At 53.5% G+C, this 16,330-nt stretch overlaps 1 protein-coding gene across 3 annotated transcripts; it reads right to left on the bottom strand.

Moving 5' to 3' along the window:
- Positions 1-3,065: 3,065 nt before the first annotated feature.
- On the bottom strand, positions 3,066-15,495 carry Foxn1 (forkhead box N1). 3 transcript variants are annotated; one of them, XM_026780078.1, is made up of 8 exons: positions 15,373-15,495; positions 14,508-14,969; positions 12,402-12,515; positions 10,375-10,505; positions 9,478-9,574; positions 5,485-5,692; positions 4,865-5,356; positions 3,066-3,385 (listed from the first exon to the last, which is right to left on the bottom strand). In XM_026780078.1, exons 1-8 carry the CDS (start codon positions 15,493-15,495, stop codon positions 3,066-3,068), a joined length of 1,947 nt encoding a protein of 648 aa, XP_026635879.1. The 3 variants fall into 3 exon arrangements, with proteins under 3 accessions (XP_026635879.1, XP_005349512.1, XP_026635880.1); XM_005349455.2 differs by having other exon boundaries at positions 12,402-12,512; XM_026780079.1 differs by having other exon boundaries at positions 14,508-14,966.
- Positions 15,496-16,330: the final 835 nt, after the last annotated feature.

Raw genomic sequence — 16,330 nt, 5'->3', positions numbered from 1 at the left:
CAGGCTGGTCTCGAACTCACAGAGATCCGCCTGCCTCTGCCTCCCGAGTGCTGGGATTAAAGGCGTGCGCCACCACCGCCCGGCTCAAATTACTTTCTTTTCAGTTTTAATTAATCAGTTTATTTTGTAGCCAGCATTGGGCTCGATCTGGCTGTGTAGCTGAAGCTTGACTTTCTGCTCCCGATTCTCTTGCCTCCACACTCCAGCAGCCCAGATGGCAGATGTGCACCACTATGTCCTGGTATGTGGAGAATTTTTCCCTCAACAAAAGGATTGATTCCGCAGAAACGAGGGGTTTACAGACAACTCAGCTGCATATTCCTGCCTTAACAGAGGGTGACCGGCAGGGGGCAGCACAGGAGCAAGAGTGTGGGCTTCACTGTCAAGATGGCGTTGGGCTCAGTTTTAAAATCTGCGAGTCTGGTGACAAAGAACGCAAACAACTACACCTAAAGTCCAACTCCTTGTCACCTGCTGTCTTTGCTCTGGCTGGATGCTCACACACAGACGAGCTGAATGGACCCACAGGGACAGATCCTACTGGAGGCCCGGTGCAAGATACCTCGTTGTATCCTAGATTAAGGTATATGGAGGGATGCCAAAGGCTTGTCCTTGCCCTCAGGTTCCAAGTGTCAAGACCAAAGGAAGCAGGTCCCAAAACAATTCTAGGAAACACTTGTCCTGTGCTTGATACAGGATACAGGCCAGAGCTGGGCAGAGCTGGGCACCCCCCTCCAGAATTAGAGCTGGGCACACCCCCCAGACTTGGCAGACAGCTGTATCTCTCTTCCACTGGGGCAAGCAGTTCTTTTTCTCAGGTATGCCAGCTGGCCATGCCTCTCCCATATCCTACCCCACCCCAGCTCCTTCCTAGAGACTTAGGAGAGAGGAGAGCTCTACTGCGGGATTCTTTGTAGAACTCTTCAGGTGTTGACTGGCCTCCAGGCCTGAGCCCTAGAATAACTGAAGGCAAAGATCTCTGCATGTTGACACTCACTGAGTCAAGCAGTTCCTTCCCGAAGAGAAGCTGGAGAGTTGCCCCTCACTAGCCAGCCTACAGGATGGGGTGCAATGTGACTGAGTGAGCTCCTGACCCCCCAGAGTTCATCTTCCACGGCCAATTGTGTGCCGAGACTATGCTCTACCTTGTCACCGGAGGAACCAGTGACTAGATGTCCCAAACATACTTGGCATCTCTCCAAGTGATGGTGACAGGAAGACATGGTCTAGACAGGGCAGTGAATCTGCACACCTTAATTCCAGCACTTGGCAGGTAGAGGCAAACGGATTTCTTTAAGTTCAAGGCCAGCCTGTGTTCTACAGAGCTAGTTCCAGGAGAAGTTTGAAAACTACACAGAGAAATACTGTCTCAGAAAACCAATATATCTGCAGGCATGTATGCATGTGTATGCAGTGCTTGCAGGGGCCAGGGGCATCAGATCCCCTGGTTCTGGAGTTACAGAGGTTATAGGGTATCTACTTGATATGGGTGCCAGGAACCAAACTTGGGTCCTCTGGAACAGCAGCAAGTGCTTTTAGCCACCGAGTCATCTCTCCAGCCCAACAGTGACTCTTTCTTATGTGAGTAGGGGAAGCAGGGGACAGGTGTCAGTAAGAGGGCAGGTAACCCCAGACTCGCGTTGTTCAAGTTCCTCTAGGCAGAGGCCTTGCCTGGCTGCTCACTCAGCTTGGTCTAGAAAACCTTCTAGGGGTCCCAGTATCCAATCAGGAGGCTCACAAATGCTGCAACTCCAGCTCCAGGAGATCTGAGGTCTTCTTTTGGACCAGCACACACACAGACATCCAGAGGACACACTTGCCAACACACGCACACACACACACACATCACATAAATTTTAAAAGTCCTTCTAGGTGCCTAGTGGTCCGGTTCTCCTGCTTGGGGAGTGAAGATCCAGAAACGAAGGCTCAGAAGCTGCGCCATCAGGACTAATTTTATTCTTCCAGAACAGGGGACAATGGTAGGCTACGGAGGGATCTGTTTACCCTTGTGTGAGCTTGGGGACAACCTTCGGAGGTACTTGTTGCCCTCAGGGCCAGAGAAGGCTGGGGATTCCACTTGGTGGGTCATAGTGGACATCAGTAACAGCCCCAGCTTCACAAACATCCTGCCTGCTCTCTGGGTATCACAAGTGTGCTATGCAGGTGTGTGTGTGTGTGGGGGGTATCACACACACATACACCCATCTTGTAGCAAGTTGCAATCTCTGGTTACCCAGACATTGAGACAGTTAACAGCAACTAGTAAGCTGGGCCCCCACGTGAACGTCTCTTTGAGAAGAGTGAGACTCTGGCAGCCTGGAGGGGACCTTTGTGTGGCTGAGGCTGTGTGAGGGGGACAGGTTCAAGTTTCGGAGGACAAGGGTGTTTCCAAGCACTTTGTGTTGGATTCGGGCTCAGTTTGGTCCCAGGGTCGACGCTGGGATCAAGAGTGTATATTGAGGATGGATTGGTAAAGCCTGTCTAGGAAGCAGCAGTCTCCCTAAGGGTTTCACAGGTCACATAGGAGGAGCCCTTGTGGGCTGTAAGGGGTGAAGATGGGAGAATAAATACAGACTTCTGGGGGAGACCATGACTGGCGTGGGCCAGGCCTGCAGAGTACACGGGGAATTAGATGTGGCTTAGGGGGGATCTTTGACCTGTTACTCTGGCTCTGAGCTTTGCTAACCAAAGCTTTTGGCTCTCAGCTGCCCCAGAAATCAAGCCAGTCTCTGCAATGTTCTACGGCTACTTCTGAGTGTAAGGCACATACATGAGCGGCTGTGTTGAGCTTGAGTGCGCGCTTGAGAGGTGAAGTTCGAGAGAGCTGGAGCTAGGGGGCGTGCTGTTGCTTCTTTCCGGACACTTGCCCTGCGGGGGCGTGTGGGACGAGCGGGTCCACCCGGCATCATCCTGAGTGGGTCCTTCCAGCTGCCGGTTAGCAAGTTGGCTGAGTGGCATAGGAGACAGGTTGTGTTTTCCTTCCTTGACCTTTAAGGTGAGCCCGATATGGGCAGCTAGCTGGGACTTCAGTTCAGGAAAAGGCTGGAGCTGATGTTGGGCAGAGCTCAAGCCAGCGCCATTGGTTTGGAGCCTGGACTGAGGTACACAGCAGAGCCTGGAGCAGCTGAGGAGGGCGTAGGTTCCAGTTCCACAAAGGCCGAGTAGAGGGTACTGAGTTGCAGGTCTCCCAGGGCCTCGGAGCCCCCGTTGCCTGGAGGCGCCAGTTCACTTGGCCCATTGCCTGTTTCTGACAGGCAGGGCCCTGGGGGGAAGCAATGGGCTGGTGGTGGTGGGGGCAACATGGAGGATGACGTTGGGGACGAGGTCACCAGTACCAGGGGGTCCAGGGCCAAGCTGTCATCCTTCAGCTGCTCCCACAGATTTCCTAGTTGGGGAGGAGAGAAACGTCATCACTGGAAGGCAGCACAGAGCTAAACCCAGCCTGACTCCCACCAGAGCTTCTCCGGAGCCTTGGAGAACAGGATTCCGTAAGGCTGAGGGGCAGTTCCCTGGCACCCGCTCTGGGACCCCAAGCAATCACTGATTTTTTTCTGAGCCTCAGAGTCCAGCTCTGAGGTGGCACAGTGTGACAGTCACAGACCAGTGGTTCTCAACCTTCCTATTGCTGGACCCTTTACTACAGTTCCTCATGTTGTGGTGACCCCAACCACAAAAATCTTGTTGCTATTTCGTAACTGTAATTTTGTTACTGTTATAAATTGTAATGTAAATATTTAAAATGCAGTCTGACTCTTTGGTCAGGTGGGGACACTGGAGAAGATTAAGGATTTGCTCATCTGAAGGGCTGCTGCAAAGGCTACACTTGGGGGCAGCGTATGGGGCCCCCGAAACTCTTCACTCAAGCTTCTATCTAGGTTTCCAAAGAAGCTGGATCTGTAGCCTAAGATCTTGCCACAGGGCCCCACTAGACCTGATGAGGTACAGGCCTGGCTCCCTAGGCCTCCCCTTTCACAGGACCCAGCGCACGAGATAGAAAGGATGCCTGACTCTGAGAACAAACAGTGCTACCACTGACTGCCCTCCGGGTCATGAGATCTGGAATATCAGCACTGCAGGGTGGAGAGACCTGGCAACTCTGACTGCTCTTGGCCACCGGGGTTCCAACCCTAACCCCTTCTTTCTGGTGAGTTTGCATGATCTCTGCATGGCAAATCTCTTGCCGTTCCACAGGTCCAGACCGCCGTCTGGGAGATGTCTTTCTTTCTTTCTTTCTTCCTTCCTTCCTTCCTTCCTTCCTTCCTTCCTTCCTTTCTTTCTTTCTTTCTTTCTTTCTTTCTTTCTTTCTTTCTTTCTTTCTTTCTCTGTGTAGCCCTAACTGTTCTGGAACTTGCTCTGTAGTCCAGGCTGGCCTCAAACTCGAAGCTCTGCCTGCCTCTGTCTCCCAAATTCTGGGGTTAAAGGCGTGCGCCACCAGCGCCTGGCTAACTCTGAAGTCTCGCATTCTATAGAGGGTCTGTCTCCTGCAGTGAAGGGTGAGTTCTGAGAAAATGCAGCTGCATTTGAGATGTTCAGCCACCCACCCAGTCCCTCACAGCCAAGTATGCCATGGGACTTCTAGCCTTTCCCAGCTTTGTCAGAGATGAGAGTTTTGATGACAAGATCATGTGGGACATGTTCAGGGTACCAGGAGGAGGAAGATGGAGGCAAGGACAGTTTAGCCCATTTCTGAATGGTGGGGAGTGAACGGGTAGCTTCAACACTTCCTCGTCATCTGCCTCATCTGACCAGAAGCTCCGGAGCCAGCAGGTGGCAGGCTGGAGACATGAAGAGGCCAGGCCACAAGGCCAGGAGCACTTTTTCATTCCCATCCCACCCACCCTTCCTTCACCGCCTCCCAGCTCACCCTGGAAGTCAAAGTCAGTGAGAGAGGGGTTGATGGCGTCCAGGTCAGTACCAAGGTCTCCATCCGGCAGTAGAGTGTCATGCACGGTCCTGGCTGGGGGAGTCTCAGCCAGCACCTTGGCACTGTGGCTGGGTGGTGTGTGGGCAGGCAGAGGTGAGTCCTGGGGAGTGGCTGGCTGGGCCTGCAGCTCAAGATGCCCATCTGGCTGTGAGAACAATGGCTGCGGGTGTCCAGAAGGGGCCAGGCTGGGAGAAAGGTGTGGGTAGGTCTGCCCATAGCAGGAGGGTGCATGACCACCCAGTAGGTCCTGCAAGGGGTTCTTGCCAGGCATGGGCCCTGGAGCTGGGTGCATTGGGTGCAGAGGCTGGGAGAGACCAGCTGACGGTGCCATGGGCCGGATGGAACCTGGGCCTGCCAGCCCAGGGGGTGGACAGCCCAGTAGCGGAGAGCCCAGTTTCTCCCTTTTGTCTCCAATGAGGCTGTCCAGCTCTTCTGCAAAGGCCCAAAAGGAAACATCGTGAGGCCTCCCTCTTTTACAGCCTCCCAGCCTTAGGGCCCTCATGCAGGTTCTGTCTTATGCAGGGTCCCTGATCTTTCTCAGCCCAGCCCTGCCAGCTTACCTGGTTTGGCCATGCTTTTGCGCACAGCGATGGGGTCTTTCCTCTTCCACTTCTGTAGCTCCTCCTGCATCTTGTCGATCTTGGAAGGATTGAGGGCCCACAGACAGCCCTTGCGAGAAGAACTTCCTGACTTATTCTCCACCTTCTCAAAGCACTTGTTGAGAGACAGGTTATGGCGAACAGAATTCTTCCAGCCGTCAGGCGCGGTCTGCCAGAGCAGAGCATGAATTCAGGTTGGACTCAGGCACAAGAAGTGGCTCCAGGTCTGGGTTCTAGAACATTCCTTCATCAACTCAGGACACAGAATTTCTACACGCTCTGTGGTTTGATGTCTTCAGTACCAAAAACATGCTTAGAACCCTTAGTTGAGGGGAGAGGACTGGGCAGGAAATTTCACTGCAGGTTTGTTTCTCAGCTAAAATCTAAAGCCTGCCTTCATCCTACCTACTTCTTAGCCCAGACTCTTCAGAGGACTGTGAACCTTTACATATTTATTTACTTATTTTATGTGTATACTGGGTGCCTGTGTGTATGTTTATGCACCACATGCATACAGCAGCCAATGGAGGTCAAGAGAAGACACCAAATCCCTGGAACTGCAGGTACATATGGTTGCTGGGAACAGAACCCTGGTCCTCTGCAAGAGCAGCCAGTGCTCTTAACCACTGAGCCATCTCTCCAATGCTCTCCACCACCCGTCCCCCTTTTTGAGATGGGATCTCCCTCTGTATCCCAGGCTGGCCTCAAGCTCACAGTGATCCTGCCTCCGAGCCTCTTGAGTGCTGAGATCACAGGCATCAGCTGCTATGTCCAACTTGTGATTCCTCTTTAAGGGACACTGGTAAATGCCGCCTAGACCTCTGGTCTATGTCCCCATCGAAGCAGGATGTGCTCACTTGGCCTTCTGGTCTGTGTACCCCCTTGGTAGAAAGGGGAAGATCACTATTTTAAAGTCTTGGGGCCAGCTCTCAAGGGGGGACAGCAGAATGCCCCTCTTCTGGATCTACCTCATCCCTCCGGGGCAGCTTTGGCAGAAGAGGGTTGGTGATTGGGTGGTAGTTAGAGCACCTGTTACCTACATGTTTGATTGCAGATGTGGTGTTGGTGAAGACAGGGGTAGTAGTATGTAGGCAAATGCGCACTGAGTGTGCCTCACAGTGTGAACGGTGTGAACTGTGTGAACGGCATCCCCTACCACAGGTCTCTGAACTCCTGAGTGAGGATGGCTCTGTGTGAGAAAGTGCCTAAGAGTACGTGTGTATGCATGATTGAGTGTGTGGGTGTGAGTTCGCATGAGTGTGCCCCGGAGGTGTGCCCTGGTGGGGAGGCCAGCCCTTAGGCAGGGGGTGCTCGTGCCAACAGAATAAACACCCATTAGGAGGCCTGGTCATGCCACCAGTGCAGTAATTGTGCCCAAGGAGGGTTGTAAAAACCATTAAGCTGACTCAGTTGGGTGAGAGGCGGTGTGTGTGGGGGAGCATGGGCCTCCTGCCCCCTACCTCTGGCTCAGTTGAAGGCTGTGTGACCGTCCTGAGTCTAGCGGGAGGCTGACTATGGGTAGAACCACAGCTCAGCTGATGGAACCCTCCAGCCCTCCATCTCTGGCTCCTCTCCCTTCTAGCCCCTCATTTCTGGTTAATGAGAGATGGCCACGCCCTCCTCCCTAGCTCACTTGCCCCCAGGGAGCAGCCAAGCTGAATCACGCCCAGCAGAACCGGGCCCTGATGCCAGCGTCACTGTGAGTTGCTGGCAGCAGCTGCTGGAGCCTTTCTTGGGGACAACTAGCCTGTCATGGAGCTGGTTACAATGTCCCCCAAGGTTCATCAAGGGTTCCCAGGGAGGCTCTTGAGCTACTGGACCTCCGTTGACTCCCACAGCTGTCTCTACTGAGAGTCAAAGCTCTGTCGGCCCATGGGTAGCCTTAATGGGCACTGGGAACTTTTATGGCCCCATAAACCTGTGACTTTGGGATGCCAGAGGAGCCCCCACCCCAGCCACTTCCTGTTTGGAAGCGGGATGGTCAGCACTAACAATTATACACAGTGGCTGGACACTTCCTCAGTCCACATCCCTGACTCACGGGACTGTGGGACACCCACAACAGCTGCTTTGGGTATGAGTGCTGTCCACCTGAGAGTCCACTCTGTCCTCGCCCTGAACAAGGACCTTCCAGTGAGGGGTGAGAGGAGTAGAGTCTTTAAACTCTTTCTTTAGGGAGGATCAGAAGGAGCCTGTCGGTTTGGGAGGAATCTATGTATGAATTGGTCCAAACAGACATGTTACAGAGGGGGAAACTGAGGCCCAGAGAGGAAAGAGGTTGTCCTTGGATCACACAAGGAAACAGTAACCGGGCCTGGACTCCAGCTCTGTCCCTCAGCAAAGGGCCCTGCCCAGGTCATCCCATGGGCCTTGCCAATGGAGCCGGTCCTATCCTCACGCATTCTCTCTGAAGTCAGATGTAAACTCGGGCACGAAGGAGTGATGCAACCGGCTAAGAAAAACAACCAAACCAAAAAAAGCTGTCAGACTTCTTCATTCTTCAGCCCTATAAAACAGGGATTACACGGCTCCCAGGAAAAATAATTAAGCCAGGAAGATGAGATACAGGGAGGGGCTGGGGGCACGGCCAGGAGTAGGCAGGGAAGAAGGCCCAGAGGAGAAGGGAGGGGCCTCACCTCCTTTTCTCCAGCTAGTTCTTGGAGGACTTTGCCACAGCTTTAAGTGTAGGCAAGTGTCTGTTCCTTCCAGGAGATTCTGGAACCTTAAGTCAGTATTCTTCTCTACTCCAGCCAAAGCCACGCTAAAGGACTTTGTTGCCCATCCCCCTTTGGTGGGAGCATAGCAGATGCCAAGTTGTCTGCACACCAGCCAGCAACTGTCCCCAGGCAGGGCCATGGCGCAGAGAGTGGGGGCAGGAATCTCCTATCACCTATGGAGCTGACTCGTGATGACCTGGGCCTCAGCTCCTGTCCTGCCTGGGTGATGGATGAGATAGCATCCATCCTGGGGACTGTACTCCCCAACAGAAAGTCTTGCTTCTCCTGCACCCACCTTAGGAGAGTGTGTCTGTGCAAGAGGTGCTTGGGTACTTGTGTCAAGGCTAAAGGGCTGTGTGTGAAGCCAGAGAGCTTGACTTAACAACTGAGCCTTTTGCTGTGTGATCTCGGAAGGATGGATCACCATCTCTGATTAAGTTTGCTCACCTGGAGAGAAGGGTACCTGTCAGGTCCCCAGGAGACTGGACCTCAGCCGGCCCATCCAAGGCACCAGCTTTGCCAAGTCAACCCAGAGACAGACATGACCCCCACCCATCCCCATCCTGTGTAGGAATCTTGTCCAGGAACATTTGAAAATCCACTGCGTGTGCCCTCCTCCTCATGCTGCCGTAACTGTTACATACTGAGGAATCCCATGCCTCAGTTTTCCCAGGGTCCCTCTCAGTCCTCCTCCTGTCCCAAGGGTGCTGGGAGTTGCCCAAAGTCTCTTCTGTGGGAATTAGGAACTAATGTTGCACACGGTCAGGGTACCCTAAGACTGTGAGCCCCACTTTCAGGCACAAGTGAAGTTCAGGGTGCTGCCTGTAGGCAGATGCTAATCTTACTCCTGTCACCTTAGCTACCAGCTCCAACTTGGAAATCCTCCAGCCCACAGCACCTTGGCCAAGGCTGGAGACACTCCCTTTACCTGTCTTCCTCTCTCAATTTGGGGATAGGTAGCTGATCCCCGAAACCTATCAGAACTGGCATCACTCATTTCTCTCAGCTGCTGTGCAACCTGGAGCAAGCAGCTTGTGTTCTGTTCACAGAGTCCTCCCTCTTTGCTATTGAGGACCGAGCCTGGTACATGAGAGGCCATGCTCTCTGTCTGAGCCATGTGTGCCCTGAAACCACCACTCCCCGCATCCCGAAGCTTTGCACTTCACCTGGGACACACGGGAAGCATGTTGGGGTCAAGCCTCTACTGCTTTCCAGCTGGGTCGGCTTTTGGACTCACCTTGAAATAAGGGAAGTGCTCTGTCATGAAATTGTAGATTTCGCTGACAGGAAGACTTCCGGTCTTGCTGTTCTTTAGAGCCATGAAGATAAGGATGCTGCAAAAGAGATCTCCTGAGAGTCTGGCCCTCTTTCAGTTCTCCCGTGGTACAACAGGCTCTGTGAGGCTACGACTGAGCTATGGGAGCATTTTGTGAAATCTGGAAAACCAGATTGCTATCGGACATACAAATTAGATGTGTGAGCTCATCTCAAACTTCCTGAGCCTTGGTTTTTTAAATGAAAAAGAAAAGAAATACAGCCGCCAGCTTCCTCCGAGCTGCGGGAATGAAAGTTTAAAATGCACCATCGCAGGGATGTGGCCCTGCCCCCTCAGTCCTCAGCTCATCGTGTATGTGCTGGACAGTAGCAAGGGACCAAGGCTTTCTGCCGTATGCCAAGCGCTGTCTTCCCCACATTCTCGTCCATAAAACTTCCACCCTCCTGAATTGTCTCCCCCTTTCCCTTCCAGACAACCAAGCAGTTTCAGAGCTAGCAAGTAGCAGGACTGTTTGTTTATTGTTTTTTAAATGTTGGAAGGCAGTGAGCACCCTTAATCCCCCACCTAAACTCTGGGACTAGACACTGGGCCCCAAGATAGGACCTCACAGGCCCACCCACCCGAATCACCAGTGCATCTGCTAGTATAACCAGAGTTAAGACTTCACAGGGTCAGACAAACAGCCAACGGTTATGTATCTACTACCTACCTACCTGCGGGAATCATTTTTCCAGCGTCCTTGGAGATTACTAGATATGATTTCTATCCTCTTCAATGACCCTTTAGGATCCTATGCCTTAGTTTCCCCAAGGGTCCTCCATGCTCCTAGCTCTGTCTCAGATGTGCTAGGACAGGTACCTGTAGGAGTAGATGGGCTTGGGGAAGAGTGGCTGGTGCCCGTCGGCGCTGGCCTGGGGTGTGATCCTCTGATAGGGATAGTGAGCCGAGCCCAGGTAAGGCACAGGGTAGCTGCCTCCTCCCGGGGAGTACTGTAGAGGTCAAAGGGGACAGAGTAATTACCACGTTACCAAGCTTTCCCAAGTAGAGTACCACCCTCCATTCACACACATATCCAGAGAGGGAGCTGAGGCTGGATTCTCCTCCCGTTGGTCATGAACTCTACTCCTTATCCAATGGCGTGGCTGAGGAATGAGCGGTGGGGTGGACATTTTGGATAGAGATCCACACTCCAGAACTCAGCATCTCAAAAGACCTCAAAAGTTATGTCCTTCCAACTCTTTCCTCGCGGTCCTTGAAGTACCCTGGTTGCCATGGTGATGGGATGGGGAGCAACCCATAGTCCTGCACTTTCCAGGCAGGCACTCCGGGCCTTCTGTGACTCTTGGAGCACCGGGCTGGAAGTGGGATGTCCAGCCTGGGTGTGTTCTAGGCATGGCCACCTTTACGAGTTTCAGTGGCCCTTTGAAAGAGCCGGTCATGATGGTGGGCAGGTGGGGGTGGGAGGTAGTTTTACGGTGAAGGGAGTGGCTGCGGTGCCAGGAATGGTGTTTTATGGGGGCTGGGGGTTGGAGACTCTGACTCCCCCAGCTGCTCCAGGCTGAAGTGCTCTTTCCAGGTCACCGAGAGACACTTAGCACCTGAGTCACCCTCTCTCTGGGCACCATAAAGCCCTGGGTGCGGCCATCTTGTTCAAGGATGTTGAAGACGGCAGAGAGCTTCAAAGCAAGGCTGGGCATGGTAAGGCCACTTAGGGTCTGCTGGTCACCTTCGTCCTGTGGTGACTTGGTCCCTGATGTGGCTGCCTTAGAAACATCCTTCACTCTGACTCAGATAAGGAGCCTCAGAAAAGCTTAGGCTTCTGCGGTTAGGCCCTTCCTAGAAGGGAGGATGTCCCCTCATGCTATGTGTCTCTCTTTGTCCCTCTCTGTCACTTTCCGTACAGCAGACAGCCTGACCCCCACCCCACCTTCTCATCCTGCCTCCTGGCTAGGCTAGAATCGGGGCCAATGCCAGCGCTGGAGTAGAACCTGCTCCACAGGCATGGCCTGTCTGAGTGCCAGGCTGCAGGTGGATGGAGCTGGGCGCTGGGCAGCCACTTGCTCTGTCTTGCCCGGTGACTCCGAGGGAGCTGCCTGGCTGCTCTGGGGCTCTTTTCTGTCTCTTTTCAAAATTCCTCCATCCCTTGCCAGTGTGGGGCAATTATTTAGCATCTCGTTCATTCTGGAGAGGCTAAACTGGGCGCTGGGGTGGGGAAGGGCAAGGAAGATAAAGACGATAACGAGGACCCCAGCCCCACACGTATGCCCACCCACACTAGGCCAAAGGGGAATTTTCAGGACAAGGTCACACAGCAAGGTGTGTTCCCTTCCCTGCCCAGCCTGTGTGTCACCCCACACACCTCTTTCTTCTTCTTTGCTTCTGTCTAGGATGGCTCTCCCTCCCTCTGTGGTTCCCATCATGACTACCCCAGTCTTGGCTATACTTTCTGTTTGAGACTCACCAGCCTCCACAAGGGGGTCAGAGAATCCTGAATGCCCCTAGAAAAGGGCAACCATGCCGGGCAGTGGTGGCGCACGTCTTTAATCCCAGCTCTTGGGAGGCAGAGGCAGGTGGATCTCTGTGAGTTCGAGGCTAGCCTGGTCTACAGAGAGAGTTCCAGGACAGCCAGGGCTGCACAGAGAAACCCTATCTTGAACTCCTCCGCCCTGGCCCCGCCAAAGGGCAATTGTTTTCCCTTCCACGAGCCACCGTTCTTCACCTGGGGTAGCCTGCCTGAGGTTCAAGACCCTGATATCCTCACCTGTCCACACACATATACACACGTACATATACATACACATCACACCCAGGAACACCCTCCCCACAGCAGCACCCACACAACCTCCTGAGGTCTCCAGGAAGGGTACGCACTGCCCCATACCTACCTGGTGGAAGGCAGGCTGGGAAGAGCAGTACATATGCTGCAGAGGAGGCTGGTAGCAGTACATGCCAGGCCCGCTGTCCAGAGCTGGGGGCTTGACCTTAACTTCCGGCCTCTGCTGGAAAAGAAAGATTTTTCCCCCCTCTTTTCTCTTGTCTTGAACCTCACACTAAAGGAATCCTTCCTCTGGGTCTCTGAAAGCTGACTCTTGGAGAAGGATCAGAGAACAGAGATGGATAGGAGTTTTCCTGAGGGAAACCAGCAAGTCAGTGGTGGGGCTAGGCTGGGATGGACAGTGTCCCCACATCCCACCTCACTGCAGGTGTCGGGCATAGGCTAGGCTGCCAGAGAAAAGGTGGATACTGGTCAGTGGTCACATAGACTTGAGTGGGACCAGAGATGAGAGGCCCGTGTGGAGTCCTCAAGGCCTAGCACTAGTTCCTCAGAGCTGATCCTGGAGTAGAGACAGTGAGAGTGCAGCTTGGTCCTGACAGATAGACAAGCCAGGATCAGACTGCTCTTATCAGGATTCTCAGGGGCCTTTGGGAGGCCAGCATTTGGGCCCAGAGGGGCAAAAGCTAACTGTGACCACTTTCTGGGTGTGCCCCAGGGATGCTGATGCAGAGATTGCCCTAATCACAGGATCTTGGGCCTGGAAGGGCCACAGGTATCGTCTCCAACCCCTTCATTTGAGAGATAGTGGGGCTGATCCCAAAGAGGGGAAGCTGTGTGGCAACAGTCACCCAGAGCGTGGACCAGGCAGCGGTGGGCCCCTGGGTACAACTTGTCTCCACTGTGCCAGGGGATATCCCGGCAAGGCATGAGGCTTCAACCATAGAGCCCTAGGTCCTGATTCACGAGATGGAGATAGTGGGGACTCTCTAGAGCATTGTTGGGAAGATAAAAAATGGGGCCCTGGGAAGAAAGCACAAGGCCGAGTGACCAGGAGCTTCATTGAGTGGACAGTGGAGGACAATCGCTGGTTTGTAGGGTGCCTCGTTTGGCCTGTTGCCACATTCTAAAGGCTTGAGAAAAAGTTGTCACTGTTCCAGAAACAGAATAAGATCCTGTCTAGGCCACGCCTGATGGGTGTTCGGCTGTTTCCCCATCTTCCTTCCTGTTGGGAGTGGTTAAGGACTAGAATGGGAAGCAGAAGGTGAAGAAAGTTGGTGGACCCCTGGAGGAGGCAGAGCCCAGGCTGACCCCACTCAGTTATTGCCTTGGGATCAGAGATAGGGTGCAGGAAGCAAGCCCCCTTTTGCTTCCCAAAACCACACTCCTACGAGACAGGTACCCTTAACATTCCTTTTCCCACGAGGCTCAGGGAGATTAAACGACTTGCCCGAGGTCACAGGGCTTGCAGATCTGGCTGTGGAAGTGCTTGCCAACCTTCTAAAGTGTTTCCGAGGCACTTATGTGAGCACACAGAGCCTGCTGTGGCCAAAGAGTAGCTGCAGGAGCCCACCTGCAATTCTAGCACCAGTGACCCTGGGCAGGAGACTCTGTAGTTCATGGCCAGACTTGGGCAATAGAGCTACTTTCTGTCTCACGCCACAACAACAACTACAAAAAAATCAAAGTAGGGTCTGGAAGGGTCCTGGAGACTCTAGTGACATCCCTGAGCCCACCCTGGTTTGGTAGGTTTGTGGTCTGACGCTCTAGCTGGCACCTTTTCTCTCTGGAATGTCTTTTTTCTCCTCACGTTTGCATAGGGGAGTGTTGGTCTGGCTAGGCTTTCTGGACACTTAAATAAACAGAGAAATTGCCCTCTGGAATCCTGACTCAGCACCCTCTGGGAAGTTGCCAGCTTCTATCCCCTGTTATGCTCCTCAACCTGGTCCCCTCCATGCCTGCTAGTCTAGCATCCCCCTGCCCAGGGAACCAGCATAGAGCCAGGAGGCCCCTACACTCTGGGCTTGCTGCTTCAGTGGAGCTCCAATTTTGAGACAGGGTCTCCATATATGATTGCCTGGCCTTCTGTTTCAGGCAATCTTCCTGCCTCAGCTTCCTGCGTACTAGGGTTACAGGCATGTGCCACCATGACTGGCTTTGAGAATTCTTTTTAGGCCAAGAGAAAGGAGGCAAGACGCACTTGACCACTGGTACTCACCAGAACTTGGCTGTGCTCCTGACTGGGGTAAGGGAGTCCATTGCACCAAGTCTCTGCCGGGAAGCCAGGCAGGAAGGCCTCGGCATCTCCCACATCCACGGGAATCTCCTCGAAGGCTTCCAGTGCCCCTGGAGTCTTAAAGGAGTGTCCATCAAGGGCCATGGTCGTCTGTGCCTCAGGGAAGATGTCCTCATGGAAGTACCTCTTGTAGGGGTGGAAAGGCATGTGGTTGCTCTTGAGGAAGTGCCCTGGGCTGCCTGCTGGGCCCTCCTCAAAGCCAAAGCCAGGATACTTGTCTGAGGGAGAGGGGCAGAAGGAGCCTGGGCCAGGTCCAGCTGTGCAGTGGCCTGGGATTTGCTCTGGGCCTGGAGAGGCAATGCTTGGGCTGTGGGGGGGCAGTGAGGGTGCTCTCTCTGAGGGGCCATCAGGCACAAATGATGAGCAGCTGAAGTTGGCATGCTGCTGGGTAGACAGAGTAGAAAGAACCTGTAAATGAAGGTTGGACCAGGAGACCTGCCAGGACCCTATTCTGTGTCGAGATCATAGAGTTTCTGACTGAGCCCATGGGAACCCCGAAATGATGGGAAGGACATACACTGCTCTTGGGATCCCAACCTGATACAAGCATACTTCTAAACCTGGGGCACCCCAAGGCTGATGGGGCTCCATACCTTGCCCTGGGAAACACCAAGGGACAAACAGAGATCCATGTGGGTTCAGAGCCCCTCCGGGTCTAGTGTCAACATCTTTGTTGGTGAAAGGGGCAAGGTAGACTCTGGAGGCCCTTGTGTGGGGCAGTGACTATCTACTCTCTGCTCAGCTACCAGGCTTGTCCTAATGCCAGGCCTAGACACCAGGTACTTACGCTCTGTGGAGCAGGGGAGCCTGGGAGGCCCGGAGCCTGCATGAGGTCCCCTTGGGGTTCGCCCTCCAGTCGGGTGGAGCCTGGCAGTGTGACGTCAGACTGCGGAGGGAGTAGTGACACCATCACCCAGTCCTGGCCTCGAAGAAAGCCGGCTACAATGAGAATGAGGACCAACGTCTAGGGTTGGCCAACCCCAGGCCTGCCACCTCCATTCTCACCCTTTCCCTAGTCTGGGACCCTGTTTGCAGCTAGCCATTTGGATAGGGAGATAGGGAGAGAAGGAAAGATATTGGCAGAAGGATGGATAGATGATAGATAGATAGATAGACAGACAGACAGACAGACAGACAGCCAGCCATGGTTGTACATTGTACAGGCTGGTAGGCAAATGCTGGATGAAGCAGGAGGATCATGAGAGAGAAATGAACCAGATAGGATACCCAGAGGAGGGGTGTCCTGTCTATTCTCAAACTTTGCTGGTTCAAATGAGTCAGCAAGCGCCTGGTTCCCAGGGAGCCCTGGGTGCTAGATCTCCTGTCTACGACAGGTGATCTTATCAGTGGCTGGATAGGCCTTGAATAAGGGGGATTTAGGGGGTGTCTCATGCCTAGACTTCATGTGACAGTAATTCTGATGATGCAGAGGCTGGCCCCGTTGGGTGACCTAGAGGCCTTGCTAGTAGAGCCCATGGGATATCTGGTCAGTGTTTTATTTTTCCCCCCTTTGGTTTTTCGAGACAGAGTTTCTCTATGAAACAGTCCTGGTTGTCCTGGAACTTGCTTTGCAGACCAGGCTGGCCTTGAACTCACAGATTTCTGCCTGCCTCTGCCTCCTGAGTGCTGGGATTAAAGGTGTGTTTATCTCCATCCTTTAAACCGTTTTATCTGTGACTTTTGCCAACTTCTAGCCTTTATTTTTCTTTTCCTTATTCCTGCTCTTCTCCTCTCCCCTCCTGTTC

This window comes from Microtus ochrogaster, chromosome 7, assembly GCF_000317375.1.
Source record: "Microtus ochrogaster isolate Prairie Vole_2 chromosome 7, MicOch1.0, whole genome shotgun sequence".
Taxonomy (NCBI): domain Eukaryota; kingdom Metazoa; phylum Chordata; class Mammalia; order Rodentia; family Cricetidae; genus Microtus; species Microtus ochrogaster.
Note: the sequence above shows the minus strand (reverse complement) of the source record. Positions and strands in the feature narration are given on the sequence as shown.

What these genes read in the sequence shown, in the direction of transcription:
- Foxn1 (XM_026780078.1), bottom strand. Translation starts at nt 15,495, where the DNA reads ATGGTGTCACTACTCCCTCCGCAGTCTGACGTCACACTGCCAGGCTCC. An exon ending in GCTCCCCTGCTCCACAGAGC is followed by an intron (nt 14,970 to 15,372) that starts GTAAGTACCTGG and finishes CTGTCTACCCAG; the next exon opens with CAGCATGCCAACTTCAGCTG. An exon ending in CCCAGCCTGCCTTCCACCAG is followed by an intron (nt 10,506 to 12,401) that starts GTAGGTATGGGG and finishes TGACCTCTACAG; the next exon opens with TACTCCCCGGGAGGAGGCAG.